At 36.3% G+C, this 24,443-nt stretch overlaps 1 protein-coding gene across 10 annotated transcripts in view; it reads left to right on the top strand.

Annotated features, from left to right (window-relative positions):
- Positions 1-24,443, top strand: part of EVI5 (ecotropic viral integration site 5) — a 77,115-nt gene that overhangs the window by 45,694 nt on the left and 6,978 nt on the right. For 5 of the 10 annotated variants that reach the window (XM_067001591.1, XM_067001588.1, XM_067001587.1 and 2 more), the window contains 2 exons: positions 9,750-9,845; positions 10,196-10,267. The exons of 1 other annotated variant lie outside the window; for it this stretch is intronic. In XM_067001591.1, the coding sequence (XP_066857692.1) occupies positions 9,750-9,845; positions 10,196-10,267 (168 nt within the window). Of the gene's footprint in view, positions 1-9,749; positions 9,846-10,195; positions 10,300-24,443 lie in introns of all 10 variants that reach the window. 4 more of the 10 variants (XM_048067060.2, XM_067001590.1, XM_048067057.2 and 1 more) reach the window with 2 other exon arrangements.

The following is a 24,443-nucleotide window of genomic DNA, read 5'->3' as shown; positions in this document are numbered from 1 at the left end:
TAATCATACTATAGTGTTCTTCTATTGTTTCCGTATTTCTGCTGGAGCTATGGGTGTCAGAATTGTGTGTAGATTTTTATAATACCTTATATAAGATGGGTTAAGAAGGTAAATACAGGCAGGGAATCTGTTTTGTAAGTCTGCCTTATACATCCGAAGAATGCACTGTCTCATGTTCATTTGTTTATCCACATCATCGCTCCTTCCTTTTCACAATCACTACTTTGCATGATGTAATCTTTAGTTATGTTTTTCCATTTTTCTCATTTTCTAGGTTGCCTTGTTTTTGGTTTCCTATTAAAGTACATTTGAAGTTCTCATCTCTTTGGTATTCTTAGATCATCACCTGTTAATGATTTCTTGATCTGTAACCTCTTAGTAAGATTCTTTCATTCTGCACGAATGAGAATGGCCCTACTTTCTGTACAGTCTGGAGCACGAAGTCAGTGGTTCATACTTTTAATGAGTTTCCATGTTAGGTTTTTGGTGAACTATTCATCTCAAACTTATGCTAGTCTGAAGTATAGCTTGTTCAGTTGTGAAATACATGTTTTGAGTGTTAACTGTGTAGAAACATTTAAAACAAAAGTGATTTAGTTGAAGTAAGTTCCTCTAATGTCAATTTGGTTATTTTCGATACTCCAGACTTGATTTCAGAGGTTTCTATAGGGCTGTGACAACTTTTTCTGCATGTAAGATTCTGTAAGCAAATAGGTATTTGACCAGCGTGTTTTTTCTCAGCAAATTTGAAACTTAAGATCAAAATTTCTTTTTGGGTACTTGGCCTCAAAGGCCTCTGAAACACCTGCAACAAAAATACGGATGGAGTTGGAAAGCCTTAATTTCCAAAGGAGTAAACTAAAACATGCAATTGATACTAGAGCTTCAGTTAAAAAAACAAAAAAAACAAAAAATGGCCTTTTAAGGAAACTGCTAGTCTAGGCAGAGAGACAAGATACTAGAGAACTTCTTTCCCAGAGAAAGAGCTGCCTTCAATTTTCTTCAGATCAGCTTGTTACTGGGATGCTGTGGTCTGATGTGAAGAGTGGAGGGCGTTTTAATCTGGGCTTGCCTTAATGATTTGAAATACAACATTTAAGACCATAAAGCGCATGTGACTAGTCTTTAGTGTGTAGGTTTCTCTCAAAGTAATCATGCTTAATATGGAGCATCATAAATAGGTCTGTCTGGGATTATTGTTTCAAAGCTGATAACAGTGAAGGGAGGAAGTTAACACATACCATTCCCCTGGAAAAAAAACACCAGATGCTTTTATGAGAAGCAAGGGTAAAATCTAGGGATTCAGTGCAAGGTCCACATGGTCCATAGAAATGCTTAACCTAAATCATGTGGTTTTCTTTTTAAATGTTCATGTAGGTGTAGGTGCAAGACACTGGCGTTAACTCTGTAACACAGAGTATCACTACTCCCACGTAAGAACTGATCTGACGTTACATACACAAATGCTAGATTTAAATCACAGTTTCTGGGTCACTTGTAGTTTTGGTTAGTAATAATGACAGAGGGTGAAGGAGGTAGTTCTATCACTTACTAGTAGATGTAATTGTATAGCAAAATGTCGGTTTATTGTGATATTAGGAAGTTTTTATATATTCTGAATGTCATCTCATCTTTGTCAGGCATTCAGTTCCTGACGCTGACTCTTTACACTTATGTGTTTTGAAGTGCAAAAAATAGTCCAATGCATGATGGATGTTCTTAAACAAGTCTGATGCATTCCTTAATGAAAATAACACAAAACTGAAGTGTTACTGAAGTTTAATTTGTTGCATATGCCTAAGCCACAGAAGTGACAAAGGAAAAACCCTGAAGTTGTATATAAACAAAGGTGTACTCCATCAGCTCTTGTTTTGTCCTCTGCTCTCTTGTTTTTTCCCCTCGCTAATTCAGCTCATGAAGCCCTTGTGAAGCAAGTATCACCTGAAGTACTTAGCAGGCTTCTGAGTTTTGAACAGGGCACTTAACCAAATCATTAACAAATAAAGGATTTTTGGATGGCTGGGCTGCAGGTTTTTGTACCTCTGTGCTGGTGAAAAGCCGTCCTCCTCATTTGATGTTTCACTTTCTTACAGAAGTTAGTTTGGCCAAAATAAGTCAGTTATAAGATGGGAGTCTATGTGTACTCTGACCCCTTTTATCTCATTCTTGTGTAAGATTTAGTAGATAGCTAGGACAAGGAATGGATATTGTCTCCCTTTATTCCTATAGTCAATCAGTAAAACGCTGGGTTTGCTTCCTCATGTAATGCTTCCTCATGTAATTCATCTTTTTTGTTTTCACTTGATCTGGACTGATAGCTTTAAATGTCCTTATAGCTTTTAATGTCCTAATATCAGCCTTTAGCACACTATTAGTTTGTGTAGTGCTTTCTTAAAACTGCCGAGAGAGCAGTCTACCAAGCTTAACTACACTTTTGGCCTAATAGCAAGAGTTCCTCCCGATCATATCGGCAGTCCTGTTGGTCACTCTGCACTGCTGAAGTTTTCTTTTGGTTGGGTGTTTTCTTTGTTTTTTTTTTTTCAAAGCTTTCCTTGTAGTGGTCGAAGGCAGGATGGGCTAAGGGGGGGAGGGAGGCTTTAGAGAAATTCAGGCAGGGTTAAATAAGTTGTAGTTAAAAGCTGCAGTTAGTCAGCTGGCCAAGGTAAGGAGCACAGTGCCAGTGAAGCATAGACAGACTGAGGAAGCAGAGCTGTGGCAGCTGCAGACTCTGCTCTGCATCTTACTCCCTTGCTCTCCATTTCCATTCTGGCTGGTGACCTGTGGCTATCCTCTTGAAATAGTCCGTGTCTGCATTGGGATGAGGAGGTACAGAGCACACTTGTAATATAGAAAACTTTTTACATCTGAGTAATCTTAAAGGGGAAACTGTCTATTAGAGTTCATTCTTCTGTTGGTTATGTTGATCTGGACAGGGGGTAACATCACTTCCTTCTTGGTGTGTTTCCTGGCAGATTCAGAGAATTGTCACACTTACCCTATCTTTAACCATGTCAAAGCTGCTTTAAGAGCAACTGTAAAGGAAATCCATGATTGTGCTAGTTCTCTCCCCCACAGTTTAAACTCTTAGCACTATTTCGCTAGAATGAAGCCTTTCTATGACCTCTGTTTAATAACTTTTCCAAGTACTAACTGTTGAGTAAAGAAATTGTTTCCATCTTTTCAAATTACAGGAAACTTTTTTTACTCTTATCAATAGTGGTGTGTGATGTTAGTGATGTGTTTTTTGAAAGTCTAGAATGAGTCATTGTAAAGTCACTGAAAGGACACTAGTTACCACATTTACCCTTCTGAATAAACTTCATTTACATTTTTTAATGCTATCTTGCCACAGAGTAAGAGTTTAAAAGCCTGCCCTGAAAAGAGGCTGAGGCAGATTGGTACTAAGTAAATATTTTTAAGTCAGGGAAAAAAAGAGGGAAATATCCTACCCTTTATACATCTTTAGTAAAGCTGATAGATACACTGTCTGAGGAACAGTATCTGTCTGGTGTCCCTTCATTTTTACTGCCCATAAAACTATTGGTTTTGTTTTTCTGTATTTAAGTTCATAGTTATTAATGTGAAAACAACCCATGATATCGAATTTAAGTAGTCTAATTTCTTGTTGACATGTATTTTCCAACTGTTATCATCAAGAATGTTTTAGAAAACTTTAATCTTGCAATTTTCTTGGGATGAAGCACCTGCAACTACAGACATAAGGCCTCCGGTGTGTTCCAGGTGTTCTCAGTGAATTTTTCAATTTAAACTTTTTGTCATGACTATTACTGTACTTGATTTTTGTAGAGGATACTATACAGTAATAGTTTCAGGTATTTAATACTAGCACTCTGTCCCTGTGCTGCTTTTGCCAGCAGTGAACCCTGGTTCTGGGCTGATTGAGGCTGGAGGTTCTCCACATACTCAGTAGTTCTCAGACTGCAGGTTAATGTGCTTCTGGAGAACTTGCTGCTGCTGCTTGGGAAGGTATAGTAACGATGCTTTTCTCTTAAAAAGGCAGACAAAGGAGGATTATGTCTGATATTACAGCCATGTATCTCAACTGATAAATTTTGTGGGCAGAACTTTTCCTCAAGCTAAAAAGCAAATTTTTGAGGAACAGACTTCTTGTCTCAGGAGCTCTGGGTATAGATCTGGGTATGCAGACAAGTACTCTTGAACTTCAGAGCAGGGTGAGGGAGGTGAGAGCTTCTACAGCTGAAGAGGCCTAAGTGACTTCTGTTTTAGCAGTTGCTTTTTTGATCTGCAGGGCTCATTTCCTGCTCCTTCACTGCCTGTGCTGCTCCCTCTCTATGCACAACCTCTCAGGCCAGAGGCTGGATTGCATGTTGGCTGTTTGCACTGTAACTTTGCCTTGAGTAGAGCTGATACCTGGCTACCAGGGCGTTTTTCCCTGGTACAGGGATTTCTAACCCTGTTAGTGCTGGTAGAGCCCGTCAGTTGAAAAAGTCTGAGGGGGACAATAAGTCCTCTCCAAAAGTAGCAAAATTGAGATGATGGCCCTCAAATTATGTTATGTAGCACCAACTGGTATTACTCTTCTAACTTTTCTAAAAACCTTCCCGGGAAGGGGAGGTAGGCAATGCATTGGTGCCAGTATGCAGAAACAATATCTCAAGGAAATTTATGTGGAAATTCATTCATATGACTGTGGGTTTTTAAACAGAAATTCCTTGATTACAGAGTTGCCTAGCTTTAATTTTTTTTGCTATTCTGGTTACTTAGACATTTTTTCTTCTTGATATGTTACCTAGCTTCAAGAATGTTTGTTTTAAACTTAAAATTACTATTATTTGCCTAGAGACCAGGCATTCTTCTTTGTGTCGTGACCTCCCCAAATACCACAGATTTTCTGTAATAATGCTCCACTTAAAAAAAAAAAAAAGAAAACAAGCCACATCCTATGTGTGCCGTCTTAGATTTTTTTAAACCCCTATGAAGAGAGATTAGTAATTGCTTATGTTATTTCCTTTTAAAAGTTGTGATGTTAATACCCTAAAGGCTTGTTAAGATGTAAGTAAGCATTCACTTTTGAACCAGTCCAGTTTGAGTGTTTTTTCAGAAATATATAACAACTCAAGTACAGTATAAAACTAACGCAGAGCAAAATGCATGGTACCTACTGAAGTAAATGCTATGATAGGAAGCATTTAATTAACTCAGCCTACATGAAAGCAGTTTAATTTTTCTTTTGTCAGTGGAACTGTCTGCTAAATGAGGAGGACAAGGCAGTTTACAGCCAAAACATATAAAAATGTGACTTAATGGAAACAGAAACCCTTATATTGTATTACCTGTCTTTATACGAGACAGGTTTTATGTCCTTTGTCCTTTATGTCCACCCTTGGCATTCAAGACCGTTAAGATGAATTTTATTTTTTTGCTGTGGAAGACTTCCTGAATCTATCCATCCTAAAACATGCATCTTCCAGCACATCTGCAATGGCTTGATGCTTGAAGCTAGAAACTAGCAATAATAATAAGATTGACAAGGAAGAAGAGTATTAAAAATGTTCTGAATGTAGGCTCAGACCTTCTAGGCTGCTGGGGCTGGACTATGGAGAGTCCAGGCTCTGTCCTTTGGGCAGGTAGCTCTTTGTTCCCCATCTCAAGTTACTCTTGAAATGGAAGCTTAGTAGCTGAGCTTCCATCCACCACAGCAGGTTCCTAGGCTGAAATGACTGGAGCAAGAGAAGATCCACATAAGATTGATTTCTGCCTGTCTGAATGAATATTTTCAATATTCCTTCCTAGTGGTGTCTCAGGAGGAGAAGTAACCCTATAAAGAACAGACTAGTTTGATATCTGGAAGTGAAGTAAGTCTGGCAGCAGAAGAACAGAAAAATGGAAAAACTCATTTCTGTAGAGAAATGCATGATAGAGGGCTATAGCTATTCCTCGAAAATTATCTTCCGTTACCCTGCAGTATATCAACAACCATAACTAATTGCAACAACCTTATCCTGCAAATAATAGGTTGAGGATGAAATGTGCAAGAATTCATCAGTATTACTGTCTAAAGTCCTTACACGTGTTTCAGTTCTATTCAGTACTTGTTATATCTTCACTTCTCAGTTTCTTTCCCACTTGTATGTCATTTGCAACCTAGCTAATTCCTTGTCCCTCTACTTCAAGCCAAGTTTAATTCAGATTCAGAGCTGAGAACAAACAATAACCATCAGTTGCAGCATGCCACATGACTAGATAAATTTGAAGAGTCAGAAATTATTTCTGCATAATATGGTGTTATATTCAAGGCTGAAAAAGCTAAGCTGAAACGGCTCAAGCTTAATAAGCCACTAAATGAAACACGAACTTAAAAATCCTTTCTGCAGCTTCCTTTTGTGAGACAAATATTTGGAGCATGGGTATGCTTACAGTCTGGAGTTTGCAGCAGTCTCAGTGGCACATAGCATTAAAGCACAGCTAACATCATCCAGAATTATGGTGCACAAGTGGGAATCTGACCAGCATGGGGACAGAACTTGGGGTTTTACTGTGGTGGTGGTTTTTCACTATTTCAAGATACGCACACACTGACAGTACTCCTTAAAAAGTGACCCTAGGATGATACCACGATCATTTTATAAAAACATTAAGTTCTTGTTTCACAATTACCATAAAAAAAACAATACATAGTGCTGTGTCATATAACCTAGCGTAGGTTGAGAAACAAATCTAGAATGACAGAATTTTGGGAAGTAAGTATTCTTCCTTTGTGACATAGGAAAAAAAAAAGTAGGGAAAGCTGTTCGTATCGTTTTCTGGAGTAGTAAAAGGAACTGCACATGTTGAAAGTTTCCTGCCATCAGGTTTTGGTTTTGATGTCTGTCAACTGCTCTAATAATAAAAAGCTAGTGTTAAAGAATGTTACTACTAAATTTAAGCTGTTCAAAATAAAACTTGCCTTTAATTACTAAATGCTCATCAGAAGCTGAAAATTGCTAGCAAGTAGTATGAACTTAATGCAAATATAAAATGATTGGAAAATGCAACAGTTTTTCATATTTTTTTTATTATATGAAAATATTGGTGAGAAACTTCAATCTTTTACAGTTTTAAAGAATTATAGACAACAAAGACCATTTTCTGACATAAAACTACTTGAAATGTTTTGATTCATCTGAAAGATGTAAAATTTCATCTGTCTGCATATCTGATTTAGAGAACAAGTAATACTTCTTCGGAAGAATTAAATATTTTAATGCTATGTCTGATGCCTGCATGTTTTCCAGTGGTTTGCTAATGCAGCTGCATGAGTGTGTTTTAAATAACCAATGACACAAACAACAAACCTAATTTAACAGCAGCAACTTTAAGCAACTTTAAAATAGGTTTTAAAGTGTGTGTATGTGTGCATATGTACATCTTTGCTGCTCAGAGAGATGGACAACAACTGAGAAGATTAATACCTTGTCCTAAAATTTATGTAGCACCCATCCAATTTACCCACTGCAAATATATTTTGTAGCTTATAGAACATAGTCTTAAATAGTTAGAGCTAGAAATACCTGATTTCTTTATTTTTATTTTCCACAGCTGGTGAAAAGGATCAGCTTCTGACTTCTAGTATTTTGAATACTGCAAGAGGAAGTTACAGCATGAGTTTTCTTTGAAAAATGTATTTGTAGAAAATCACATTGCAGGGTTCCTTTTTTGTGCTAAATACTTCTTGAGTTGTCAGCTCTACAAAATCTGTAAGGAAATTTCTGTTATGAAAGGAAAACTGAAACCTTCCTTGTCCTTCACTAGTAATGAGGACCTTGCAAGCCAGGCTTATGCTGACATTCAGCTTAAGTCAGTTTAAGCTGACTGGAGGTAGAGTCTGCTCTTCCATGAGCAAACTTAACACAGATATCACAGAATAACTTGGCATTAACTTTATGGTAATATTTGGGATAAAAAACATTTAAATTTAATGATAATATATAATTCCCAATAGCATATATACTCTGCATAGTATACAGTAGCAGTTTTCAGCAATTTGTGCAGCGTTGAATTTAAGCTAGTAACTTTTATTGTCTCTGCTGTTTATTCCGATTTAATCGGAAAATGCCTGTTTTGTGTCTTCCTGTGCACTCAATTCCAATGTAAAGCCACATATTTACTTGTTTTAAAAGGGTTATGGCACCTGTCTTAAATTTATGGTGAAAATCCGACTTTACCCTTGTTTTATGATACAGTGGTTTATGGTCACATCATGATTTGGAATCCAAGGTACCAGAGGCTAAAATGGAAAAGTCCATTTCAAATGGGGATAAAGGATTTAGATTAATGTTTCTCCCATGTACATTTTTGCTGTCGCAAGAGATACAGTCCTTCTTGTCTGGAATCTCAATACCAATGAAGCTTTTTCTGTGTATGAATGTAAACTGCATTATTTTTGGTCTGCAAGTTTTGTTGCTTCTGTTTGGATTTCTCAGTACCAATAGTCATCCTTGTAAAGGGAGATAAGTTTTGTTTGCGTTGTTGTTGTTTAATCTATTTAGCATGGGAAAAATGATAATACTTGCTACTTTTTTTTGTAAATTTGAGCCATGGATTGGCTAGGAAACTAAGTTTGTGCAGTTAATTTACAACATGGAGTAATAGTGCATATGTAAATTAACAGTGAATATCAGAAAGTCATTCTAGTGATGTATACTCTGCAAGAAAAAAACATCTCTGAAAGGGAAATTGCTTTGAGTTTGCCAACACTGAGACTATGCAGGATTGTTCTCTTTATTCAGCAAAAAGATTTTGGAATGCAAAATACTGTCCTAGTACATATTTGTGTCCTGGTGCCCTTTCAGGGAAAGCTATCTGTTAAAGCTTTTTGCTTTGTATTTTGAAGAATAGTTGACACCTCTCATTCTACAAGGTATTTAAGTTCCATTTGCAAGTAACTTCAAGCTTGCCTGTTGAAGTTGATTTTTTTTTTGCTTTCTTAAGCATATGTAGAGATTTAGCAAAATGAGCTACAGGTGGAGAAGCCAGATTTTCTTGTTATAGATTTCTGGTTGTATGTGATTTACAGTCAGGTTAAAGACTTGCATAAAATCAAGGTGCTTCTACCTTCCAAAGTTTATAGCTGCTTTGGAAATTATTCATTGGAGGGTAGAGGGGGACACTACAACATACCTACAGCTGTTGACTTGTACCTAGCAAAGTGAAGACATGGGCTGCTTTCAGAAAAGAGTTCTTTGCAGCAGGTAGTTATTTTTCTGAGATCTGCCAAGAATTTGGTTTAGTCACGTTAGGATTCCCTTTAGAGATTGCCACATTAGGATTCCCTTTAGAGATAAGCTGAAAGTGTTGCAGGCTTTCACGTTTCAAGATGCTCAAAAAGATGTCATTGGCACTTAAGAGCTACATTAGGTTGACAAACCTTTTCATCTCTGACTTTTTTTTTTACTTGCCAATTTGTCATTGTCATTGTACCTCTTACAGCATTGGTACTAAGGGACATTCTTTTCTTCACTTTTGCTCTCTGGGGTTCCTGCACAATAAATATAATTTTACTTGGGGGGGAGCCCTTTTCATACAGTGTTTCCCAGGGGATCAGCTTGGTCTGAACTACTTATACCTGCTTGTAACTTCAACCAGATGCAAAATGCTGGATGGTTTGTGTGTGCGTGTGTGTGAATGTTGTCTGTACGTGACAAAAATAAGCAAGCTGTTAAAATAGAATTTTAATATACCATATCTGTGAACAATTTGAATAAGATTCTTTTTTTAAATCAAAACAGAAAGAAGAAGGAAAAATTCAAGGGCAGCTTAATAATTCTGATTCTAACCAGTATATCAGAGAACTGAAAGATCAGATAGCTGAGCTGCATCATGAGGTAAGTGATAAAATTCTAGTGTCTGATCACTTGCACCTTTTGTCATATTTTAAATGTAGTAGGTCTTGCTTTTCAAGTAGCTATTATAGCTTCAGAACCTGATTTTGCCAGCGTAAATTATTTTAAATGAATTGAATTAACTTTTGTACATGAGTCTTGCCCTTGTATCCTGGGATGTAAGAGAACAAAAATCCCCTTAATTATATGATTTGACATTAAATGAGACCAGCATGTTCCATCTTGTGTTCTCCTTGATTTCATGAGTTGATCATACATTGTGCTGTGTTGTTATTTGCTGCATTCAGAGCTATGTGCATGAAAATAAGCCCCTTTGTCTTTATTTGTTACAGCTTTTGAGGATAATTCAGTTAGAAACTAAACTGCGTTTGTACAAGCTGAAGAGTCTGTGGAGATCTCTTTTGGTACTTGCTATTGTGAGGACGAATTTTATGTGGTAGTGTACCGAGATTGCTTAAAAAGAAAAAGGATGCTTGCTTAATATCAGTTAACAGATTAAGTTTTAAACTGCCAAAGCCTTTAGCCTATGAAATTTGTCTTCAGACTTCCTTGCTTCAATAGTTGTCATAACTGTCTCTTAGTTAAAAAGATCAGAAGGTCTTGAAACCGAAATGGCTTGTGTAACTGCTGTGCTCACTGGCTCATTTCAGTTTGTCGTATGTTGTGAAGAAATGTCTTTACTTAACACTGTTATGTGCAAAATGCCCAGTCGTCACTGCATTTTAGTATGCTTCTGTATGCATTCTAATAGACAGCTCTGATAGAGTAGCTTAAAATTGTAGAATTGTAAACAAATACAACAATAATTTTGTTTGTCTTTTTGGTTTTGTTAAATAAGCACATCCTTTCTTTAAGTGTAGCTAGTGTTTTTGTAACAACCCTAGTAGATTCAAACTCTTAGGACCCATCCCTTGAGAGTTATAATATAGCAGAGGCTCTTGGAATGCTGTCTCTTCTATAGATAGAAGATAGTCTCTAGAGCCATCAGTCCAGCACCTCTACTGATCACTAAGCTCACTTAAAAAATAAATTTAAAAATCAATAACCTGGCATTTTCCATTAAAGGACTATAACTAGCTTGCTTTGTATGAGAACGTTGCTTGTAGAATTCCCAGAAAGCCAGATACCTTGTGTATTTTGCATTATGAAAAAAAAATAAAGAAAAAAAGAACTGTACTGATTCTGCTCAGTGTAAGTTTAAAAGATTAAAAGTTTTGGAGAAAAAGTAGGGTTACCGTTGGAAAGCTGTTGAATAATTTTCTGTATACAAGCAATTGTCATATGCCTGTCTGAGCAACACTCTTTTCATGAAGGCAAACAAGTGTTTGTTTTTATTGTGAACAGGTTGGAAGGAAGGTTAGGTTTGTTATCTGAGAGAACAATGATGGAGTCATTCTAGTGAATCCTAAACAGTTAAGTCTGGACAAATCTTTAATAGTATTTCTATTTGCTTAAAGGAAAAGGCCAGCTAGGGAGTATACGAATCTCTACAATACTAGAGTTCACATAATTCCATGTAGAAGAGCACTTCTCTCCCAGAGGTGCACTTTGTTATGGCTTACTGCTTACCTAGTTTGAGAATTAAACTATAGAAACAAAATATCTCATTCTAGAATATATAGAAACAGCAGCAAGAAACCCTTATATACTAAACAAATTATAAGCTGATAGCATCTCTGAATGCTTCCTTACAGTTTTTTTAATCCTGGAAGTCCTTGTTTATTAATCACTTTTTTCCTGTACTTTAATATATCTAGTTGTCTAGTATTTAAATAGAAACTTTAGAGGGAAAGTAACACTTCAGGCACAATCAGGCTTTATGGAGGGAAAGTAATACTTAAGGCTTTATTTTGAGCATAACCCACTAGGCTGATTTTTATGATAATGTAAGATTAAGTCTGAAATGTAGGTAGTATTTGTGGGTAGATTGATTCTAATGAAGTCTTCAATCAACAGCTGCTAAGTGAAGAACTTCATTTGTAGTGTTTCCTGGAAAAGCAATATTTAACTGGCAATAAGAAGAGGCAAAAATGTTTGCTCTCAACTGCTAAATGCTAGGACTAGTATACTTCAGTCAACACCGATTAAGATTAACTAACTATATGAAATCTGCACTGAAATGTCTTCGTGTGTAGCTGCATTAATGACCATACTACTTGGCTGCTTTTTTATTATACTTTTGCAAAAGCTGGGGGCAAAAAAAAAATTACAAATAACTCTGTGAAGTCATCTTCCTGAAGACATGGTGATAGGCTGACCACAGCCTCCTAGCTGGTTAAAGGTAAAAGGCACTGGTAAAGCAATAGAGTTCTTAGTGACTGTATGAAGTTAACACTTCATATATTTTACCTGCAGAACTTTAAACTGGACACCAATTAACGCAAAAGTTATAGTTGGGCGAAGTGACACAAGGTTCTTGGCGGTGCCAAGATACTTATTGATGATTCTGTTTATTGAACACTTTTCCTTGCTGAACACTTCTTGCAGTACTGAATTCTTACAGAAGTTTACGTCAGAAGGTTCTCAATCTGAAGGCTGGAACAAAATAATGAAAAATCATGTATTGAATGAATACAAGTAATTGGAGTGAAGTCCATATTAGCCTTCTGACAAACACTTTTGTGTCTTTGGCCAGAAATATGAGTGCGTGTGTCCCTATTATCAGTGGAACCTGGAGTAGTGAGATACTCTAATTCCATCCTGTGATGTGATCATGTCAGTGGAAGGTCTCCAGTAAGAAACACCAGAGAATGGGGCAGCAGGAGTTGGTTATTAATGCTGCCTGGGGTCTCAAGCTGAATTCTCCCAGTGGAAAGTTGGGTTTTGGGTGTGCTACTACAGAGCAGGAGCAACAGGCTGCTGCTGATGTGGCACATCTTGACTTTGTAATGGAGAAAGCTGACACCCAAATTTCAGTTACCATACTGGAACAGGTGAGAGAAGTAACCCAAATCAGCTATGTTATCAGAACTCTGCATATAATGTAAGATTATAAATTTTATTTTTAAAAGTTTTTATTTCCAATCCTCTGCCTTTTGTTGTCATCTACGTAATTAATTTTGGCCTGTCTCTTCTGAGCTCTGACAGGCTGCAGTTTCTGTGAAGCAGCTTTATTACTTGTCATTAAATACAGTAAGCTTGGTTCCCCTGTCTTTGGCACAGAAGTCAGATCAGATGAGTGTCATTTGACCTTACATCATTTAGAGCAGGTTAAATTTTAATGTTAATGACATAAGTTTACAGGCACTGCAAGATTTGTAACGGGTTACGTATTGTCAGATTGTGTACTGAGTGCTTGTATTTCAGTGAAGTTTCCTTTGAGTAGACTCTAAGGTATTAAGTAAAAGCATCTTCTGTGAAACATTTTCACTATTCAAGAAACTGTCTCACTTCAGTAGGTAGCACGGAAGTGAACAGTTAATGTTTGTGGGGGAAAAATACATGGAAATGTTAAGCTGCTTTGAATTCCCATTAAATAAAGTAAAGGGCTTAAGGAAAACTGAAGTAAATCATAAACTAGTTCTTGTTCATTTCAACATAAATCACATAGTGGGAGGAAGAAAAGGGAGGAGGTACTTTGTAGTTTGCCACTTTTTTTTACTTTTAATTCAAACTGAATGAAATTAAATGATTTATAAAGTGCTTAAGTTCTGTATTTCATATACTACCCCTTTGTACATGCAGTACTTTATATATATTACACAGCAGCTGTCTCTGCTTCCTGTTGGATGTTGCAAGGCTCATATGTGTTACCTAGATTACAGGAGTGGTACAAAAGATTAGAATTGACATGCTTACCCACAAGCTACACTGGCAGACCACAAGACACCTTTGGAGACAGAAGCAAGTGGTTTCCAGTCTTACAGACTTTGTGTTTTAGGACTGAAGTGCTTAAGGTTAAATTGTATTCAAAGCAAAACTGTGTAAAAACTTGTCCTTGTCATACTGCTAGCTGATTTTTGTGTCTCTTGGAATGTTTTAATGAGTTTTGCTGTTACATTTCAGTTTTTTATTAAGTCTTTAATCTTAGCACAATTTTCATAATAAGCTAAATTCTTCCTAGTATGTATTCAAATACAATAAAGCACGTAGCCTCTACGATTTGGGATTGTAGAGCATTATTCTATGCTGTCACTACTGCATGTTGTACATATGCATTGGGGGATAGCTTTATGAAGGAAAGCAGCAGCATACAGAAACTTACTGCTTCTTTCACTCAGTATGTGTTCTTCCTTGATATTTGAAAATCACTGAAGGGTATAAAACTCAAAGCATGCAAGAATAATAGAATGGCACTGAATGTCTAAGGGATGAATAATCATGAGATTTTCTTAGTTGCCAGTGGAAATTGTCATTGTCCAGGCGAGCTCCAATTTCAGTTTTCAAAAAAGTAGCATTAAGTGGATCCTCCAAATACTACAGTGTGTCTGAAATTTCACTTCTAAGGTGCCGATTTTGCTCACTTCATTTTTCTTAATGCAGTTCCAACACATTTTGTATTTATTGTACATTGCAGTATAAGTTTAGGACTGAAATAGACTCAATTTAAATGTTTTCCTGATCTCACTCAAGCTGACTAGCTGCTTTAACTTTCTGTCCATAGAAGGCAGGAGTATATCTGATATATTTAAAACCATTTTTCACACTTACCTGTACTTCAGGGATCTGGTAGTTGATGAGTAAGGAGCATTTACTCACTTCTCTCCAGTGCAAAAATCAAGATCCTCAAGTGAAATGGGGGCAGGGATAAATTCCTGAAGTTGCATAGATGCCACTTGCATCACTGAAAAATGAGCTACTTGCTAAAGGCCAGGGAGAATGTTCTGGGAAAATACTGCTGTTTGCCTCTTATATTCTTTCTGCCTCTTATAATATTTCTCAGGCATCTGCTATTGACCAACATCAGAGACAGGATATGGAGCTAGTTTTGTCCTAGCTGTTCTTCTGTAAATGATATATGCTTTTAACAAATAAATGCTTGAAATATTTTGAGGAAGGAAGGATGAGATAGCTCTCAAATATAAAAATCTTATGCATATGTTTTTGGTGTTTGAATGAAAAACAAAATCCTGATATTAGTGTGCCACAAAGGTGAAGAATTCAAGAGGTTAGAAAACCCTCTGCAAACTGCCCTCATTAACAGCATAGCTGATGGAAAAGAAGATGACAGATGCAGCTAGAGCATTACTTTCCAAAATGATTTTGTGAGGTTTTTAGAAGGCTATAATGGTAACTTCAAGGGAAATTCTGGTGATTAAATTCTTGCATATTGACAATGCAGAAAAAGGGTTATGTTTGTGTCTTTTATATTTCTCACTTCTAGTATCTTGAAAACTTGATGGCTTCTCAAAGAAGTAGTGACCACTAGTTTACTACCTTTCCATTCCCACGTACAGAGTTTTATCTAGGAATGGATCTGATACTATGTTGTAAGAAACTAATGCAGTCAGTAATATTCTGATACAGGTGTTATCTCATGGTCTGATCTTGTTCATGGTGAACTTGCATTTTAAGGTTGGCTTAATGAAAAGAGATATAAAAGTTGGGGATTAATTAATATGCTTTTGAATTATTACACAAGCAAAATCTTTTAGGACACTTTAGGTAATTACTTTGGTCATATCTTATGCATTATTTATCCTCAAAGGAGTAATTGCTAATATGGCTAAAGCTATGAGTTAAAGCTACTTTTTGCAACTTAGGGTAGCTTTCTAGACTTACCACTGCTGAAACTAAAATGGAGAAGGGAAAGTAAACTCTAGCCATCAGCCTGAAGGATGAAGAAAACCTGTATAGGCCACATAATACAACAACCAAACAGAATTCAGTGTGCTGTCATCTGCAGGAGGAAAGTTTAAACCACATTAACAGTTCCTTTGGTCTTAAATACCATGAACTTGTAGGTAAGCTCTGTTTAAAAAGTGCTCATTTGTTTCCTCCTTATTTTTATTTCAGTGGTTAATCTTAAATCAGCATGGTACAGTGAGTGGTTCTGGTCCCAAGCACAGTTTAGTCTTTATACAAGCTGTACAAGCAGCTAAATGATGACTGTGTCAACCATGGATGAGCACAAAATGACACTGCTGTTTGTGGCCACTTGAGTAGCATGAGATCAGTTGATCACTCCTAGCAGCATTCCTAGCTCCTGATTCTCTCAACAATAGTATCTGGCTTTGGTGATGGCATACCAGCAGGGAGCATTATCCCTTTCCTCTTCATTTTGTTATTAGGTCATCTTTGAGTCAAATTCAATGCTTAGCAAATCAAATGCTCTGTAATCTGAAGCACCACTAGACTGCATTCAGAAGCAGGGTAAATAACTGAGCTTTATTCTGCTGTACTTAGGCTACTGTCATCCAGCTACTCAATTTGGATGTGCCTGTACTGCTTTGCTATCACAAGTGACTGCAATGTGGACATGTCTTCCACCCATTCAGAGCTTTAAAGGTTATACATAGCTTTGGGTGATGGACATAGAAGGATTAACTGTGAGAAATGGATTCTAGTTCAAGCTATCAGAAACAAAGTTCTTCACTGAAGACGTATTTATAAGGCAATGACTTGCATGCATCAAATCGTATGAGTTAATGAGACAAGATCAGACTTACCAGCATTTAGATCTTGGAAAGAAATATGTAACTTATTTCATTAGAATTGGGGTGAGAACAGCAAGTCCAAAAAGGCTTACTACTGTTCTTGTAACATCTATAGTTGTATATAATGCTCTTCTACTCAGTCTCGTGAACTTACTTCCCCTCCTTGTCTCCTGGAGATAATGAGATTCATGAAAGGTTGGAAGTGTGCTGCTTACTGTCCATGTAGTATGCTGTGTACTGTACTGTACAGGCAGATATGTATTTGGCTTTTTGTGGTTGTCACTTTTCATGCTTGCTTTCATAAAAACAGCTAATCTCTAAGATTGCAGTCAATTTCTACATTGTTCTTATTTCAGTTTTCACTAAAACTAATGCTTGTTAAAAGTACTGCTTGTTTCTCAATACTGACCAGAATCACATTATCACCTTCCAATAGTTTGTTTTACTGGACAAATGCTTTCAAAATGTGTCTCTCTAAACGTTTTCTTACTTGATAAGAAGTGCTGTCCCTTAAAGGAAATATGTTAGCCCTCAGATTTACAAAACAAGTGCTTCAACTTGTGGTAGAAGTTTATAGCACAATAAATCATGTGCTTTTCTTCTACCATATCTTGCAAGCACAGTTGGACAACAGACCATCAGATTTTCCCTCCCCACAAGCAAAGTTCTTGCAAGGCTGCTGGACAGCTAAAAATGTAATTGCTCTACTAGTACGTGTCAAAGATAGAGTCTCTGTGCTGGCGGAGTCTGATTTAAGTGGTTGTGGTCAGTCTGAGGAACCTGTGATGTGATAAGATAGCGTTTGTGAGGTCATGTGGTTTGCAAGCACCCAGTCTAATGTAGCAGCTTTGTCTACACACGATAGTTAAATATATAGTGTATGCTTTAGAAAAGTGAATTGCTTTATTTCTTTATTTCAGCTTGTACTTAAGAATCAAAGATGTTATGCTGGCTTGATAATCCCAAGACTGTTACAGAAGTGAGACTGAACAGATTGAGAGACTTAATACTTTCTATTACTTTCTCTAGTTTAGTTACCGTGTTCTTCACAAAACAGCTGGCTTTAAAGACTATATGGCTTAACTAAGCGATGAACAGGCAGAAGTTCTATTGCACAGTGGAAGCTGTGTGTGTGTATTTTGTGAAAATCAGTTTTTTATTTTGATTCATTTTGAATGGGTGTTTATAGCATAGTTAACACAGACATCCTACACTTGTCCAAAAAGGCATGATTGATTTCATAACAATGCTACTCTGTTCCACAAACCTTTGGCCATTGACTCCACCTTCATCTTTGCATCAGCTACATGCCCCTCAATAACATCTTCAACAAAATGAGTGAACAGTGTAACCAAGAACAGTGATGCAGTGTCACCTTAGAGCAGGTATGAATTTGTTCACTGCAGTGGGACTAGAAGATGAGGGCAACAGTTTTAGATATGAATCTTAACTGTTTCACTGCCACTACTGACAGATTCAGTGATAAAATGAAGGCTGGTGACTGTTCTCTGTAGAAACACTTCCCTTTTTTTTCCCTTGTTTGTATCCTACAGTATCTGAGCTTCAGATCTGTCTTGTGGAGAAATATACTAGTTCTTGATTGCAGTATTAGAAATGAATGTAGCAAGCTGTACCTAACTATACTCCCTGTTTAGAATTTGGATTGCTAAAGGAAGTGAACTGATTATAGGTAACAGTACTTCATTATCATGGCAGTAATGCTGCTCTCCTTGCATGTTGCTTAAGGTGTGTGACCTCTCTGCTGTACCACACAGAGCTTTGTCAGGATCTGTCCTGTGCTGCTGCGTACAAATCAAGTTCTGTTGGGGATTGAGCAGAGGGAGGGGTTGTGGTACTGGTTCGAACTTAACTGAGTAGTTGCTCCTTGGAAAGATGTTGTATGTACAGTGGTAACACAGGTGCCATCTATTTTCTACTCGAGAAACAAGCTCAGGAGAAGAATGCCATGTATTAGCTTGTTTGTATGTGGAGCAAACGGTGGGCATGTGGTAGAAACCCATCCTAAAATTCTCTTACTGCTCTCAGAATAGCAGGCAGCATGGATAGAAGTTTTTGCCTCTGATCCATGAAATTAATGTTACATAGTCTGATAAAAATGCAGAGGTTAACTCGTGTTTTAAAAGGACAGAGTAAAAGTGCGAAATGATCATTTCCTGTAACTGTACCCATTATGGGTACATTTTCAGTCTCTGTATCAGCCAGTACATTCTAGTTAACACTTGAAGTTTCAGTAATTATTCTATTTATAGATGTGCGTGCTCTATAGGGAGAAGGAGCAGTGAGATTTAGGTAGTTCCTTGGATATAAGTTTGTGATAATTGCAGTGCATTCAGTGTGATCATGCTGTTTTAAATTATTTTTGTTGCTATGTCCTCACTCCAAATAAACACCTTCATTAAAACTTCATGTGGGAAGAGTTTCTGGGAACTTTCCACCTACCAGCTAGCTACTTACAGAAACTTCTCAGGGTTAAGTCAGCTTAACTTTTCTGGAATTATATATGATCTCATTAAAATAAATTTGGCAAGATCTTAGAAAAATACCCTTAATAGACAAAATCTGACTTAGAGTTACTGAAGAATGACTACTTTTGAAAATACTTGTAGTTTAAAAGTTGGTTACTTCCTTAGCACTGTTACTATTTCAATTGCGTATTTGATACAGAACTTCAAAGTTTAATTTGATTATATGGCAGTAGATCAAAAACACTCTTTAACCATATAGTACAGTGATCAAAAAGTCATGACCTCCCATTGATCGCTTTATTGGTTTCCTGTTCTGATTCACTGGAAACCTTCTGGTCTGAACACTTGTTGCTAGTTTTAATCTTTGTCACGTTTACAATACAGCAGACTAGTCTTTAGTAAAACTGATATACAACATACACTTAATATATTTCGTTTTGGCTTAAGAACTCTTTGATAATATTGAAAAAACACTTTTTATTTTAAAAAAAAGGCAGCAAATGTACTCTTACATTCAGAGCAATATGAAGTACATAGTGGGAGAACTAGAAATGAGCTTGCTTTAATGCATTAAAACTACTTCATAGTTTTTATTTCAGCTTACTGGCATCTATAGGGATTTTATAAAGCCTTTTGTACTACAGTAAGACTGAGTATGACTTTTAAAGAGGCAATTTAAAACAGAGGCCACATTTTTTCTTATAGCACTTAAATAAGCCTGAAATGACTCAGTCTTGGAAATTTCTTGCTGCTGTTTTGCTTTTTTCACTTTTGACACACTGCAATGGCTTGAACTCTGTTTAGTGATATGGTCAGCAAAGTTCATTTTTAGTAAATAGTTTGTGTGCCAGTGTTACTCTGCTTTTAAAACTCATAGTTTTTAAAGGATCGTCCAAAGGTAGTTCTTTCTTTAAACTGCAAAACATAGATAATCATATGAGCTTGGAATACAAAGAATTAATGACGAGTGGGGAAAATTCATCTAATATCGTGGTACCTTATGACTGTTGTATTTAATCCCATCAGAGATGACAAAAAAAATCTCACTCTGGAGACTGGGCTTTCAGCTTTTAAAGACAGCAGCAGCCATATTGGTACAACTGAAAAGGCACCCTAGGTCCTTTCTAGTAAATAACATTGCCGTTCATTGGTGGTTTGGTTTGGGCCCGCAATGAAGTTATAAGGCCTGGCATTTAGTGTTCGCTTGTCTCTTATTAGTTTCTATTGTTGCCAGTTTCAAGGTGTTTTGCTGCAATTGCTATAACAAGTTGGTAGGTCATACTGAAACTGTTAGACTGAATTCAATTTATAAACTTCAGAAACAGTTGTACTGTTTTGAGATAGTATGGATCAAGAAGTTCAGACACATGAGACCATGGAGGCAACTGGATATAGAGAGATGCAGCATCTTCCTACCATGGAGTTATGCTGCAAGTTGGCCTTCTTTAATCCCTTATGCCTTACTAAAAACAACATGAAATTAATTTCCTCTATCTGCTTCTTTCTGCATGTTTTAAAAACCATAACAAATCAAATGGAATTTTCTCTAAGATTCATTTTATTACATTTCAAAAGGAAGAGCCGAAGAATTTTTGTCAACTGATTTTTATCTTGGTATGTACATTATAAACATTATAAATTTCTTGGGATGGGCAGATGAGGTAATCTGAATAGGCAAACACAGTTTGAACTCATCAATACAAAGTGGAGTTAATTTTCTTCAGGAAACACCTATTAAAAGGAATACTATTTAAGAGAAATCACCAAACTTTTTCTGTCTAGAATCACTAATTTTTATTAGGGTCCGTCGTGGATTGTGCAAGGTTCCTACTTCAGTTATGCCAAACTCCATCCCAATTAAATGGCCAAATGTGCTGAGTTCCAAACAATCTTCAGTATGCTGGGGTACAGTTGGATTTTCCTACGCTGACTGACCAACAACGTAATTTCAGAGAGCATTGCTAGACTCCCTAAAAATCAACATTTTGTTGATCTGATTTAAAACTTTTGTAGTGTGAAATTTTTTAGATGAGGAAATTAATTTCTACATTTAAAGAAATCCAAATCAAAGCTGTTTAAAAAAAAAACAAACTTTAAAAATAAGTAAAAAGCCTCCATGATAAAGGAGATGTTTAATAGGGTTTTATTAGCTTAGTAGCAAAGGAAGCAATTTTGCAAACAAACTGAAACTCTTACTGATGTTATTTGTATGGCATGATCAAGATATTTCCTGCTCTAAGTCACAGTACCTAATACACTGTTCTTAAACAGCAATTTCAATTTGTTCAGTGATTTTTTGTTCAGTGATTTTTTGTTCAGTGATTTTTTGTTCAGTGATTTTTTGTTCAGTGATTTTTTGTTCAGTGATTTTTTGTTCAGTGATTTTTTGTTCAGTGATTTTTTGTTCAGTGATTTTTTGTTCAGTGATTTTTTGTTCAGTGATTTTTTGTTCAGTGATTTTTTGTTCAGTGATTTTTTGTTCAGTGATTTTTTGTTCAGTGATTTTTTGTTCAGTGATTCAATTAATGCATTAAATACTGATTTGTATTGCCTCACAAACCTCACTTTTGGGGGTGGGGAGGAGGGGAAATCAAAGACAAGTTGTAAAGCCATGTAATGGTGATTCCAATGTGATGTGATGGTGATTCCAGTCTGCTAGAATGCAAACTTATGTCAAGCCCACACCCCTAACAATTCAGGCAAACTTTACTATTTGTAGTTTAGGTGAGCTACAAAGGGAAGTAAGTGTTTTTGTCCAGGCTACTGTTGTATTAAAATTTCCCTGAAATAGTTTTCCAGTCTTTTAATGGATTTTCACTCTCCTACTTATGTTCATGTCTCTTCAATGAGCTATTAGAACATGTTGAATGATTTGCATTTCAGCAAAATCTAGACAGTTTCCTACGTGTGTATTTAAGAATTTCGACATGAAATTAAACCTGAGGGAAAGCACCAGTAAATACAACAGCATAATAACACTATCTATGTAAGAATATACTTGTCTGTTTTGTCCATTTCAAGTCAGATCTCAAGCTGAAGCTTTTTTCCTAAAGAAGGAAATCTGAGGTGACTCAAAGTTCTGGAATAGTCTGAATAGCTTAATCTTAATATTTTACATAAAAACTGTCTGAAAACATGCAATGAAGATGTGACTTATTTCCTGAATTCCTCTTCTAAGGAGATATACAACTATCCTTCATGTCTGCCTCAAAGTGAAAAGGAAGAAAAATTTACTGATTTTTTTTCTTTTCCTTTTTTCTTGTTTTTACACGTTGCTTGCAAATCTTCTGAGGTCTGCAAAATGTATTCTAACTGTTTCAGTTAGAAATCTAGGGGTAGATATGGCAGTGGAGAAACCAAAATGGCTTTTGTAAGAGATAGGGATGGCTATCTCTAAATTTTCATATGGATCTCATGGAAGAGAGGCCCATACAGTCCCTCTCAGCTGCTATCTTTCAAACAGCAGTCCCTGTTATTAAGGCCTCTTCCTCAGGAGGAACAGCAGTGATTGGATAACTTGAATAGGCAGAGTAAACAGAAGTTCTTGTATTCAGCACCTGTCCTAGTTTGGTTGGTTTGGTCTTCGTGAATTGTCAGTAATTTCCAGGAATGACTCTCATTTGGCATTTGTGATGGCTGTTATTTACAAATTAATAATCATAATTAGGCCTGCATTTATAGCTATGGCTTTAGGGTTAAAAAAAAAAAAGACAACAAAACAACGTTAAAGTGAGACAGGAAATTCACTGGCACTGAAATAAGAGCCACAGCCTTGAGCTTTGTCTTAATACAATTATAATGATAGTACACTTCTAATTTAGCAAATCTTTCTTAAATTGTCAGAGAATGTCATCATGTTTCTACACAAAGAATGTCTTCTGTAATACATGATAACTTATTTTACACACAATATTGAGTACTGTGCAAGTTATCAGGAAGTTCTCAAAAGACTGTCCTTAGCCTTTTGCATATGGCCCATGTGTTTGGGTAAAGCTGCCTTACAACTGAAGAAAAATTAAGGATGCCTTTAAGTCACTTTTTTTGCATTAAACTTTTTCTTTATTGTGTGATATATTATGTCATACTTCTGCTTTTCTTAAATCTCAGACTGTTAAAATGCTCTGATACAGTTCTGTCACAATGCAAGCCTAGCAGTACCTTTTGTATAAGGAAGCTGATTTTGTTGGGGAACTTAAACGCCATTTGCATTCTAGCTGTACAGCCATTAAACTTGCTAAGAGGTTTTAGGTGAAGGATTGCTAATATTAGTTTCTGCAACTATTTGGTTTAGCTCATGAATTCTGTTTGTGCAGGGTTCATGTTGCAATGGTTTCATTATGAATGTGTCTGGCTGTGGAAGTACAACCTTATATTTAAAAATGGGTTTCAGAAAGCATAAGACATCTAAGGAGATGCTTGTGTGCGTGGAAGTGAAAATGCAGCATGAAAAGGCTTGTAACCTTAACTTTGTACATGCTTTTTGTGTGCATATGCAGAAATGTTTCTGCATTGCAGTGCCAACTGGACATAATACTGCTATTTGTCTCTCAAGTTACAACGTATTTCCCATTTGTTCAATCCGAGATGCTCTGACTGCTTCATTTTCTGAAATGAGCACTCTTCCCAAAGAAGCTGCCAGGAGAAATGATAGTGTGCTAGTATATGCATTAACTGGAGTGGGACCCTCACAATGGATGAGTGTCAGCAGTAAGTAGTAGTCAACTGCTGACTACCAGGGATCCTATTAAATACTGTGGACCGTTAGTCTCAGGAACTTGAAGGAAATTAAACTGCTTTTATTCATGTTAAATGTGATTATAATTTATTTGATATTTTTAATTGGCTTATAATTAGACTTAATTTTCAGTTGTCTTTTCATGTTGACAGTGTTTTTACTGAATTATAGGACAGGCATTTGAAAATGCTTATAACTTGTTTCCTTTAGCTAAACGTGGTTAGATCACACTTTCAGCAACACACTAGTTTTCTTTTGAATCATATTTGGTTTATAACCAGGAAATCTTACTAAGAGTTACTAAGACTTCCTACTGTTACTAAGGTAGAGACAAAGAAAGAGGGAACTCTGATTTTTAGATTTCTCTTGCTGCAAACGGTAGCCTTGAAATTTCAGTATCGTTATTCTGTAAATGCAAGTTTAACATACTGCCTTCTGCCAAAATCAACTTTATTCACCCAAGCCAGCAATCATATTTTTATCTTATTTTGATAACAGTTGTGCATTGCTTGCTTTATCCTACTGTGAATAGATTGAATATTTATTGGCAAATATTCTTGGAACCTGTCCTTACTACTTCAGAATTGGGTGAATCTCAAGAATTGGTTGCTGAAGCCTTTTAAAGGAATCAAAGTAATACTTCAGTTTGACTTCTTTTGACCACTGAATTCCTAGCTAAAAATAAAAAATCTGAGGTTAAACATAAAAATGTTTCACAGAGCTTAAGTTGAACTCTTCATAACAAAAAGACGCTCTTAAAAGC

Source organism: Anser cygnoides, chromosome 8 (assembly GCF_040182565.1).
Source record: "Anser cygnoides isolate HZ-2024a breed goose chromosome 8, Taihu_goose_T2T_genome, whole genome shotgun sequence".
Taxonomy (NCBI): Eukaryota; Metazoa; Chordata; class Aves; order Anseriformes; family Anatidae; genus Anser; species Anser cygnoides.
The sequence above is the reverse complement of the archived record's forward strand: the minus strand, read 5'-3'. Positions and strand labels throughout refer to the sequence as shown.